Source organism: Pristiophorus japonicus, chromosome 4 (assembly GCF_044704955.1).
Source record: "Pristiophorus japonicus isolate sPriJap1 chromosome 4, sPriJap1.hap1, whole genome shotgun sequence".
In the NCBI taxonomy this organism is placed as follows: domain Eukaryota; kingdom Metazoa; phylum Chordata; class Chondrichthyes; family Pristiophoridae; genus Pristiophorus; species Pristiophorus japonicus.
In genome coordinates, this window is record NC_091980.1 from 253930912 (window position 1) to 253943713 (window position 12802).

Here is a 12802-nt window from a genome sequence, read left to right on the forward strand (position 1 = left end):
ATGATAATATTACGGAAGAGCAGGATGAGGATGATGACGACGATCAGGAAAGCATGCAAGTGCCTGATGCCGGAGCACAAGGTCGGAGGAGGGCGGTCCATCGTGCTCCTTTAACGATTGCTTGAGCCCTGTGCCAGCAGCTCATCTGTGAACGCTTCAATTACTGATGCCTCAGGGCTCTGCAACTACTGTTGTGCATGGACACGTTTATTTTTTGGAGTTGTTCCTATGTTGTGTTGTGTTAATCGAACATGATTCAGTTTTAATGAAAAAATATTTTATTGAAAAGTTAACGTCACTGTAATAAAATATTTGTTGCATCAAACTTTACTTTTTAATATGACTCTTGAAGATCACTTTAAAAACTTTGAGATCACTTATAAACTTGTAAAGTTACAAAACAATTTCGATGTGAAAAAGCTTACACTCTTAAGATCACTTAAACTTCAAGATCACTTAAACTTCAAGATCACTTTTTAGATGCAAAATTAAATAAGTTACAAAATGTGAGCACATTTACACTATAAGATCACTTATAAGTTGTAAACTTAACAAAACTTGCAAAACAATTTCAATTTGAAAAACGTTACTACAGCTATATCAAGAACAAGAACAAAAGCAGCAAAGAAAGACTGCAACCATCTCTCATCCACATCTCACTGAATGTTCACTTCTTCATGGGGGTCTCATTTGATTGACGGGGCTGTGTGCCCTTATTGCAGCAGCTACCTCCATGACGGGCCTGTACTGTCGATTGCATGCCCTCCCTGACGGCCTGTGTCGTCGATTGCACTCCCTCGGACATTCCCTCCCTAAGTTCCCGTGTCATTACTGCTATTTCTCCCGTCAAGACCGCCACCTCTTCACCCACTGCACTGATGCTACTGATGAATGATTGGGTAAGCTCATTGATCTCCAAAACCAATGCCACAACCTGAGCTGCATCTCAGGAGAGCTTGTCTCCAATAATCTCCTCCTCTGCCTGGGGTCTGCCTCATGACACCACTACACTGGGAGGCGTGGGCACGGACGGTGGGACGCTTTGTTTCCAGACGGTAGTACTAGAGAGAGAGGCGCGGGTTGGGACGGTGGGGCGCTCAGTGTTCCAGACGACTGCACTCGAGTGCGAGCCGTGGGCTGGGATGGTGGGTGAATGGGTGTAAACTGCTCCATTATATCACCAGCACCACTGGGACCCGCAATATCGGAATCAAAACCATGGGAGGTGGAACCAGAACCTATGCGAGTGGGAGGCGCAGGCTCGGATGGTGGTGCACTGACTGTAAACTGCTGCATAATACCAGCAGCACCACTGGGACCCGCAACATGGGGAAAAAAACAGTAAAAGGGAATATTATTTGAATGGGGAGAAATTACAACATGCTGAGATGCAGAGGGACCTGGAGGTCCTTGTGCATGAATCCCAAAAAGTTAGTTTGCAGGTGCAGCAGGTAATCAGGAAGGCGAATGGAATGTTGGCCTTCATTGCGAGAGGGATGGAGTACAAAAGCAGGGAGGTCCTGCTGCAACTGTATAGGGTATTGGTAAGGCAGCACCTGGAGTACTGCGTGCAGTTTTGGTCACCTTACTTAAGGAAGGATATACTGGCTTTGGAGGGGGTACAGAGACGATTCACTGGGCTGATTCCGGAGATGAGGGGGTTACCTTATGATAGATTGAGTAGACTGGGTCTTTACTCATTGGAGTTCAGAAGGATGAGGGGTGATCTTATAGAAACATTTAAAATAATGAAAGGGATAGACAAGATAGAGGCAGAGAGGTTGTTTCCACTGGTCGGGGAGACTAGAACTAGGGGGCACTGCCTCAAAATACGGGGGAGCCAATTTAAAACCGAGTTGAGAAGGAATTTCTTCTCCCAGAGGGTTGTGAATCTGTGGAATTCTCTGCCCAAGGAAGCAGTTGAGGCTAGCTCATTGAATGTATTCAAGTCACAGATTTTTAACCAATAAGGGAATTAAGGGTTACGGGGAGAAGGCGGGTAAATGGAGCCGAGTCCACGGCCAGATCAGCCATGATCTTATTGAATGGCGGAGCAGGCTCAAGGGGCTAGATGGCCTTCTGTTCCTAATTCTTATGTTCTTATGTTCTAACATTGGAATCAAAACCATGGAAGGTGGAGCCAGAAGCTATGCAAGGGGTTGAAACTCTGATGCCCCTTAATTGGGGCTCATAAACATTAATTTGGAAGCTCTTCCCTGTAGACATTTCAGTCATTGCCGCCATCAGTCTGGATCGTCTACATCTGGTTGTACTGGTTCTTGTTCTGTATCTTCAGGATCCTCAGGGTTGGCAGCAGCAGCAGCATCATCATCATCATCATCATCATGAACTGCAAAATACATCAGAACAGTCAAATGTTTAACAACCAGGGAGGGGGCCGGGTGGGTGGCATGAGTACTCTCACACATAGCAGGCCAGGCAGCAGGTTGATTTGATGGGTCACGATGCATTTTCAGGACTTGCCCTCTTCCTCGCGTGCGGGCCCAGCTTGTGCTGTACTGATTGCTTTTCTCCATGTACGACTCATAGCAGCTATCCTCTGTTCCAAGGGTGTCAGTGGATGCAGATTGGCCGTGCCTCCTCCTGTCTGAGTTGCTTCCCTTTTATTGTGGGCCAATTTCTTCTGCAAAGAGTAAAATATAACTTTTTACAGAGTGCGTCTTTCTGCAGGGTGGGACATACAGATAATCACATTACAATTACATTAAAAATGGAAAATATTACTTGCACTAACTACTTGACCAAGGTCGTGCCATTTCTTTTTATACTGGCTTCCAGATCTCATGGTATGCACCACTGCGCAGTAATCTTCTACAACTTGGTTGCAGCGTTTCTTCATTTCTTTTAAGGTGGCACTTTTATGCGACCTCTGTTGCTGGTATCTAGTTCCTGCCATCTCTGCTCAATGACTTTGACTAATATCTCCACTTCCTCATGCAAGAAATTCTTTGTTCTTGGTGGACGTTCCATTGCTGTATTGAATTGACACTCTTATTTTTCAAAACACACAGTCCTTAATTTGCATGCACCAATGTAGCACCTGTTCTGGAAGTTTAGCAGTGAAAAGCAGCACTGGGTGGGGTGGCTTGACCCATCCACCTCCACGGAGGTGTGTGGGGGGCCTGACCCATCCACCTCCATGGCACGAACCTGGTATTGCAGTACTTCCAGGAACGGTGCAGTGGCTCTAGGCCTTTTGGCTAAGAGCATTGGCGCAGAGTGATCCTTGATGTGTGCAAGGTGACCTCTGGCATTTGTGATTTGACAAAGAATTGGAAAGATTGGCAACGAATAAAAAAAAAGAAAAGCAGCACTCACTGATTTCAGCTGGTGATTTATTCAACAGTGCTGCTAAAAGCACTCCTTCAGACACAAAAAGAATCTCAAATTCAAACCCAAGCCTTTCCAGGGGTCCACGAGATAAATCAACACTTTTCTTTAAGTCCCTTTAAAAATGTCCGCATGCCAATGTTTCTGGACTACTGCACGTGCACGCGTGTTCCAACGTGCATGCGCAGGGCTGCCGGCACAACGTTGCCTCATTTAACTTAGCCCCCCCCCCCCCTCCACCTGCAGGATCGGCGCAACTCTGTGGCTCCGCCCCCCGCTGCTGTGTGCGCGCCGAGCTCCCAGGGACCAGCAAGGAGCCAGAGAATTAAGAGGTATTTTTCTGTTGCACTTTTAGGCGTGAAAAACAGGCATCAAACTTGACACCTCTCTATCTCTCTATCTCTCTATCTCTCTCTCACTCCTCTCCCCCTCTCGCTCACTCCTCTCTCTCATTCCTCTCTCTCGCTCTGATGTGGTTTGGGGAAGTGAGTTTTGGTAAGAAAGCCTTTCGGTCATACTCGGTGTATAGTAGCGAAGGGAAAGGAATTGGTAGAGTGAGGGATGCACAAAGTATTGGAGTAGTGAATTTTTGTGGGGATTGGGGTTATGAACAATTGTTTTTTGGTGTGGATTATTTGCCTGATCAAGTGCCACATTTAAATGCTGGTGTGGTTAGGATGGTTACCTTACCAAGTCAGAATTTTAGGGACTAGCTGGGGTTGGATTGGTGGTGGTAGGGGTTCTGCAACATGTGTTGGATGGAGGCTGTGAAGGGAGAAGATGGTTATGAGCAGTGAGAACCGAACATTGGGTTGTCTTTATTGAAAAGCATTCACTTGGAGGGGTATTGGATAGCTCTCTGAAACTGCTTAGTGGGAGGAAGATATGGATTTCCACACGGTTGGGTTAGGAGTAACTGCTGGCCAGTAGCAGACTTCTGCAGCAAACCTCTTATTCTAGCTACTTGATTAAGAGGTTAGAAGTCTCATTTTTAGGGAAGAAGTCTCATTTTTACTTCATTATAAGTATTTACATTTTATCACATTGCTCCACTTTGGGAAAGACTTTACTCTGGCCCACATGAGGAGTAATAGATTTCTGGGCTTCAGTCCAATAGCTTTGTAATGGAGCTGGAAGGTGACGGAACTAATGTTATGACTGGATTGTTTCAGTGCTGTAAAGGGCAATCAACAGGAGCAACTTCAGGCATAACTGGTATTGCAGGGGAATGTTGACACTTTAGGAATATGAGCCACTCGGCAATTGTAATAAATAGATTATCAGTAGATCTTCTGTGGCATTGCTCAAATTGAGTCAACAAATACTTTTATAACACCACTGGAGGTATTTGTCGTGTTTAGGCATAACGTCAGGACCACTGATTTACAGTGACTGAATAAGTTAATTTTATTAATCTTTGTTTATCTGGTGCTTTGGGGGTTAAATTCCACAACTCTGCCCTTTGTCCTGTGATAACTGTGAATGGTATTTTAACTATGTTAAATCTTTTATATCATACCATTTTAAAGCTGAGAATACAAAGAAAGTTGGTATGTGAGATGCACCAATTAGGAGGTAAATACCTGGTGCTGAGCAGTTCTAGGAAGGACGACTGGGGTTTTGCTGCACTTGGGGGGGCCAGCACTGGGAAATGGTGCTGGAGTTTGACAGTACTCCTGGGTTTCCTGGAGTCTCACAATACCACACTGAGGCTACTGGAGTTTGGCAACATGGGGCAGTCCTATGGCCAAGAATTGCTGTGTGGTGGGAACCTAGGGTTTAGCAAAACTGATGGAAAGTGAACCTGGAAGGCAAGGATTGACTCACTGGTGGATTTCTGATTTCTGTCACTATTTGGGAAAGGGGGAGGGGCATGGGCCTGATGGCACTTGAGGGGCGAAGGAATGCAATGTTAGTCAGTGTTGTTCCATTACTTTCTAAGATATTTCTCAAACATTGAATTTGTTGTTCCTTGATATGGGAGTCTTGTTTTTTTTTTAAATTAAATCTGTATTTTGAATTAGCATTTGGTCAGTTTTACAGAGACAGTCTTCGAATGGGTTCGCAGTTCCATCTTTCGGGATGATAGAGTTCTCAATCAAAAGCTCAAGTCTGTGGAAGTTGCTCAAATCACATTACTGTTTCGATTTGTTGACTTTGACAGTTGCATCACCGGCTTTCTTGCCGTCTGTTTGGTACTGGGGTTTCAGAGAAGCCCGCACTGCTTGCGCACAGATCTGAGAGTAACGAACATAACTCAGCCCGGCCTGTCTCAAGAACGCCACCATCTTGGCTCTGCTCCTGTTGCCGCTGAGCGGGGAAGATGGTGCCAGGCAGCGAGTATAGTTTTCGAATGGCCCGTACGGGAATCGAACCAGCAACCTTGGTGTTACTAAGACCATGCTCTAACCAACTGAGCTAACTGGCCACTAAATAACCAGAAATTGCCGAAAGCCGGGATTGAACCAGGGACCTTTAGATCAGTCTAACGCTCTCACAATTGAGCTATTTCGGCCGGACAGCTTGTTTTTTCTCTTTCTCTCACATACTGCTGTTAGTAATTAGAATGTTTACATTTCCTACCTCAACAAACCAGCTGATAATTAGAAGCTTCTGTTTGCTTCAAAATTCAACTAATTTGTTTAAAAAAAATGAACTCAGGTTTGTAATTCTGTACAGTCTGTCATTTTTACATACACAGATGGGTTCTCTCTCAACACAATCAACGTTACCTGAATAAAGCTTTTCAAATTTAACCTCAAACCTCTCTTCAAATAATTTAGAAAAACAACTGAGCGCAAACTGCGAGAAGCTGAAGAAAAATATTCCAGTTGTTTGTTGACTAAATGGCAATTATGTATCCTGGAAAATTGATTACATTGCAAATGCTCAAGCTGCACACTTTCACTTCAGTTAATAAAGCATCGGCTCTGGGCAAATACATCAAGTCCAAGCCCAGGCCTTCAAGTGAAAACTTCAATGCGGCATTGAAGGACACAAGACAATTCATTGGATAAGTTTAACTCTTTTTTTTAAACTCTGAAAATATACTTTGCTCCTCAATGGCTAAAGAGTCGATAACCAAAGGGCTCAGAATTAAGGTGATGGGCAAAAGAACCAGAGGCAACATGAGGGAAGAGCCAGGGAGTGGGACTAACTAGATTGCTCTTCAAAAGATCTGGCACAAACTTGATGGACCGTCTGTGCTGTATTATTTTCTGATCCTATGAAATTAATTATAAATGTGTTAATTTTTGGAAGTGTATGTGAGCGTCAGTTGTGTAACTGCTTATAGAACAAATAGTTAAGAAATTAAATATGGATGCTGTCCTCTATTAGGTTTGAATAGACTAATGATTTATAAGCAGATTAAAAGTGTTTAATTTCACAATTTTGTTCCTTATAGGTTGCAGTAGTGAAAATGAAGAACACTGAACGTGTTTATGCTATGAAAATACTCAATAAATGGGAGATGCTGAAACGTGCTGAGGTAAGAATGGGTTTAATGTATGTTTCACTTCATTCTAGTAATCAGTATTATCATTTTGGGATGAGTCAATTTGCAGATAGGTTCAGAAAATTATGCATTAAGTTGCTAGTAAAAATATGTCATGGTATAATGTTCCCAGTTGAACTTTATAATGTTGGTGGCGTGCTATGATTCAAACGCTAATTTTGTATATTTCTTCTGAATTTTTTACGTTGCTTTTTTTTTTTAAAAAGAGAAATTTAGCTGGAAAAATAGTTTGTAGGACTATTTTATGTGACATGAGTGCAGTTGGAACTCATTTTCATTTCCTCAGTACAATGGCAATTCAAATTAAATGTTTGTACTGTATATGCTTGAACCAGTTTGTGGTTTCAATTCCTAACTTTTTTTAACTTGTTCCTGGGATGTGGGCATCGCTGGCAAGGCCTACATTCATTGTCCATCCCTAATTGCCCTTGAGAAGTTGTACTTGAAACTGGATAAACCTGGAATATCTAAAATATCTATAGCTGTTTTAATATTTTTATATGGTGTAATCAGCATTCCAGCATGTTTAGGTATAAGAGATTGATTTAAGCAAGAAGGATTACACTCAGTATATGAATCATTGGAACTTTGTAAAATATCAGTTGCACATATTCCCCATTAGGAACCAGAATATATATTTTTGAATTTAATATTAAAGCAGATTTGGTTAAACCAAATACAGCCAGTGGAGAATGAATATTGCTGCATTTTTTCTTTGAACTGGCCATTGTGGTGATGTGTTAGAAAGAAAACATTGACATTTCCCAAGTTTGGTGACATGCTGGATGTGATTTGAATGCAGGCAGACACAGATTAAGGATTTTATGGAGGAAAGAAAATGTATAAATACTGACAGACTAAAAATTGACCCCTTTTTTTCTAAAATCTAACATGACAGTTCCTTTTAAGGCATCTGCTGTTCAGAAATAGCTTTCAGTAACTATGTACAGTAAACCAATCTAGTAAAATTGTAAGTAACATTTTGTGCCATGTGATGTACATTCACAGTGCTTTCCATGAATTCTGCTTGCAAATGCAGTGCTATTACGAGAAGAGAATTTTTCAGTGAAATCCTTAATTTAATCTCTCAAGACTGGTTAACATCTGTACCAGCCTTTTCCTGTACCAGCTTACTTGACTCTTGGGTCAATAAAGTGAAATATCCCCTAAAAATAATACCCTGTGACCTACACTTCTCTCTCTACCATCAGCGATTCTTCAGCAGAGCGGGGCGGAAAGCTAATCGGGTATGTGTCCAACATGTCCCCGCCATTTTCTGGTGGGGGATGGGGGCTGCTCTAGCACCTGTTTGAGTACACCCACCCATATGTGGACAGGCACTTGGTACTTTGATGCAGGTGTAAATCCTGCCGTCCAGAGCTGCCACCTATCCAAGCTTAGGCCAGAATGGTCAGAACCCTGGGTGAGCATCATTGTTGAGAGTGGTTAGTAGAGAAGAGCACAGACACTTGTACAGGGCAGCTGGAGTGTATTGGGAAAGAATTAGGATCATATTTAATGTTTTATATAAGAAGGACATCTTCGGAATGTGCTGTACAGAGATTATGGTGATAAAATTACAGTAACTTCTGTATGCAGATTTCCACCATCACTAAAGGAAGTTGTGCACTCATTGAATTGAAGTAGGGTTCAGTAAGATTTAAAATGTTTTTTCAAATAATAACTCTTTAAAAGTGTAAGTTTTCAGGGACTCACCAGTTTGACACTTTAGATCAAAATTGAGGCATTATACAAATTTAAAGTGGCTTCAGAAGTTACAAACCACCTTCAGTTTCCATCCAGAAATTTTCAGTGATGAATGCGATTCTTTAAACAACATAAACCTTTCTTCAGTAATTTAATTTAAATCCTAATTTTTCTGAATTAATTTGAGAGCTTTACTCTTCCTACTCTGGTCTCCTGTGAATTCCTCCTTCACTGGTAGAGCCTTCAGCCATCTTGGCCCTGCATTCTGAAGAAAAGAAAACGGGAGGGAGAGCACTTCGTAGCCTAGCCTGTAAGCACATGTTGCCACAGAATTGAATTCTTGCCCCAAAATCAGCAATTTCATTTTCTCTACTTGGTTCCATTTGAAAATGTATGCAACCTCTGCCTTAAAAGGTTCAGCACTGTATTCTCTTGACAATTCATTCTATTGTTCCTCATTTCAGGCAGTTTTGTGTTTTATTTTAATAATAAAATATTTACAAAATGAACTAGTGGCAGAAATTTTGTTATGCTAGGAGTCAGAAGCATTGCTGCTTTCTACTACTGAAAGCAACAATTCCCTCTGATATTAGTGGTATAATGAAGCCACTGTTTTGGTTTTGGTTACACACCTTCATTTCAACAACTGTTTTTTGTCAGCCTGATGGCTAGTGGTAAATAAGCCAGATCATGCCCCATTAGCTAACAAATATATTCAATAATAATCACAATAGAAGGAAGCATGATTTGTGTGGTATATGTGAAATCGACCCAAAATGGAGCTTCGAAGTATTTTTTTTATTTTTAAACTGTGAATCATTGATTATGAGCTAAATTTTCTTCAGTTTACTAAACCCCTTAGTTGTCTGGCAAATGGATTTCCTGGTCATACAAATGGTCCAGTCCGATAGTCTGAGTCCAAGCCAAATTATGGAAGTAATGTGGGAAATAATGCAACCTCTCTAATCTACACAATCAAGCTTATAAAACACTTTCTTGTGTATAGACGGCTTGTTTTCGAGAAGAAAGGAATGTTCTGGTTAATGGTGATTGCCAATGGATTACTACATTACACTATGCCTTCCAAGATGATAACTACTTGGTAAGTCTGCTTTCACTTAAATTTCTGAAGTTACCTAACAGTAAACAAAATGATAACATGGGTGTTAATTCCAGAGAAAATTGCGTCTCAAGTTGTTAAACCACTGGATTTTTGTTGGCGACAATTAAAAATTAACTATAAGTAAATGATTAGCAAACTATATTTATAGTTGCAGCATGTTTACTGTCTTATTAAGTGCATTTTTGTGTATTTTCAGTATTTAGTTATGGACTACTATGTGGGTGGGGATCTGCTGACATTGCTCAGCAAGTTTGAAGACAGACTTCCAGAAGAAATGTCCAAATTTTACATAGCAGAAATGGTGTTAGCTATCGACTCCATTCACCAGTTGCATTATGTACACAGGTATTTGTATATTTTTTATGTGCTAATTTAGTACTGTAATATGATGTGGATTATTTTGCCTATTTTTCCTTCTCCTATTCCTCCCCTCCTTTTTCCCCCTATCCTGAAGGTTTTGGCTCCTTGTTTGGGGTATGGTTGTGCAGGTGCCATGCACTTTCCAGTAGTTCACCCAAGTGGCTATTGCTCATGTGTGAGTGTTGGCAATCAATTTAATGGCAGGGCTAAATCTTGCTCTTGCATAAAGTCCACACATGCATATTTCCAACAAGAGTCATTGGATCAATTTTCTCTCCCAGGGATGCTGAAGCCAATTGCATTGCCCTTTTCACTGCCGTGGCTGTGATAAGTTAAATCATCACAGACTTGGAATTAAAATAACAACTTGTATTTATATAGCGCATTTAATGTAATAACATGTCCCAAGGCATTTCACAGGAGAGTTATAAAACAACATTTGGAACTGAGCCACATAAGGTGATATTAGGGCAGAAAAGAGGTAGGTTTAAAAGAGCATCTTAAAGGATGAAAGGGAGACAGAGAGGTTTAGGGAGGGAATTCCAGAGCTTAGGGATTTAGTAGTTGAAGGCACAGCCACCAATGATGGCGATTAAAATCGGGGATGCTCAAGAGACCAGAATTGGAGGAGTGCAGCTATCTTGGAGGTTTGTGGGGCTGAAGGAGATTAGCGATAGGGAGGCGCGAGGCCATGGAAGGATTTGAAAACAAGGATGAGAATTTTAAAATTGAGGCGTTGCTGAACAGGGAGCCACTGTAGGTCAGTGAGTAAAATCGAGGCGTTGCTGAACGGGGAGCCACTGTAGGCCAGTTAGCACAGATATGTTGGGTGAATGAGACTTGGTGCAAGTTAGGACATGGCCAGCAGAATTTTGGATGACCAAGTTTATGGAGGGTAGATATGGTGGGAGGCCGGCCAGGAGTGTGTTGGAATCGTCAAATCTAGAGATAACAAAGGCATGGATGAGAGTTTCAGCAGCAGATGAGCTGAGGTGGTATATTAGAGAGGTGGAAAAAGGCAGTCTTCGTGATGGCACAGATGTGTGATAGGAAGCTCCTCTTGCGGTCAAATATGATACCATGTTTGGAAACAGTCTTGTTTCAGCCTTGGACAATTGCCTGGGGCATCTCTGTCCTAACTGTCTTAGCTGTTAGGATAAACTTGCTGAGCCTTTGGAAAGTCCTGTAATAAGTCTTTGAGGCAATTTGTTTAGTCTTGGTTCCTGATTTCAGTGGAGATGAGGGTTGTGCTGAGAGAACCTCCCAGGAAGGGGCCCTAGATTGCCCCATAATTCATTGGTTCTAGACCACGGGCTGGAATTACTAAACAGGATATGTTCAATAAGTGCTTTGAGTACTGTCCTTTGTGGAGAAGGCACATCTCGGCTGCACTGAGAGGTCCCAGCAGATTGGAAAACTGCAAATGTAATGTCCCTATTTAAAAAAGGAGGCAGACAAAAAACAGGAAACTATAGACCAGTTAGCCTAACATCTGTGGTTGGGAAAATGTTGGGAGTCCATTATTAAAGAAGCACTAGCAGGACATTTGGAAAAGCAAAATTCAGTCAGGCAGAGCCAGCATGGATTTATGAAGGGAAAGTCATGTTTGACAAATTTGCTGGAGTTCTTTGAGGATGTAACGAACAGGGTGGACAAAGGGGAACCAGTGGATGTGGTGTACTTGGACTGCCAGAAGGTATTTGACAAGGTGCCACATAAAAGGTTACTGCACAAGAAAAAAGTTCACGGAGTTGGGGGTAATATATTAGCACGTATAGAGGATTGGCTAACGAACAGAAAACAGAGAGTCGGGATAAATGGTTCATTCTCTGGTTGGCAATCAATAACTAGTGGGGTGCTGCAGGGATCAGTGCTGGGACCCCAACTATTTACAATCAATATTAATGACTTGGAAGAAGGGACCGAGTGTAACATAGCCAAGTTTGCTGATACAGAGATGGGAGGAAAAGCAATGCATCAGGGAGGACACAAAAAATCTGCAAAAGGACATGGACAGGCTAAGTGAGTGGGCAAAAATTTTGCAGATGGAGTATAATGTTGGAAAGTGTGAGGTCATACACTTTGGCAGAAAAAAAATCAAAGAGCAAGTTATTGTTTAAATGGAGAAAGATTGCAAAGTGCTGCAGTACAGCGGGACCTGGGGGTGCGTGTGCATGAAACACAGGAGGTTAGTATGCCGGTATAGCAAGCGATCAGGAAGGCCAATGGAATCTTGGCCTTTATTGCAAAGGGGATGGAGTATAAAAGCAGGGAAGTCTTGCTACAGTTATACAGGGTATTGGTGAGGCAACATCTGGAATATTGCGTGCAGTTTTGGTTTCCATATTTACGAAACGATACACTTGCTTTGGAGGCAGTTCAGAGAAGGTTCACGAGGCTGATTCCGGAGATGAGGGGGTTGACCTATGAGGAAAGGTTGAGTAGGTTGGGCCTCTACTCATTGGAATTCAGAAGATTGGGAGGTGATCTTATCGAAACGTGTAAGATTATGAGGGGGCGTGACAAGGTGGATGCAGAATGTTTCCACTGATGGGGGAGACTAGAACAAGGGGGCATAATCTTACAATAAGGGGCAGCCCATTTTAAACTGAGATGAGGAGAAATTTATTTTCTCAGTGGGTTTTAAATCTGTGCAATTCGCTGCCTCAGAGCTATGGAAGCTGGACATTGAATAAATTTAAGACAGAGTTAGACAGTTTCTTAACCGATAAGGGGTTATGGGA

General features: G+C 42.0%; 2 protein-coding genes across 5 annotated transcripts in view; one reads left to right on the forward strand and one right to left on the reverse strand.

Annotated features, from left to right (window-relative positions):
• Nucleotides 1-12802, forward strand: part of cdc42bpb (CDC42 binding protein kinase beta (DMPK-like)) — a 236186-nt gene that overhangs the window by 133769 nt on the left and 89615 nt on the right. For all 4 annotated transcript variants that reach the window (XM_070879336.1, XM_070879333.1, XM_070879334.1 and 1 more), the window contains exons 3-5: nucleotides 6758-6841; nucleotides 9582-9677; nucleotides 9895-10043. In XM_070879336.1, coding sequence (XP_070735437.1) covers nucleotides 6758-6841; nucleotides 9582-9677; nucleotides 9895-10043 — 329 coding nt within the window. The remainder of the gene's footprint in view (nucleotides 1-6757; nucleotides 6842-9581; nucleotides 9678-9894; nucleotides 10044-12802) is intronic.
• Nucleotides 5445-5639, reverse strand: LOC139262342 (ATP synthase subunit epsilon, mitochondrial-like). Its single transcript, XM_070877525.1, has one exon. The coding sequence runs from the start codon at nucleotides 5637-5639 to the stop codon at nucleotides 5487-5489; it is 153 nt and encodes a 50-aa protein (XP_070733626.1). The 3' UTR covers nucleotides 5445-5486.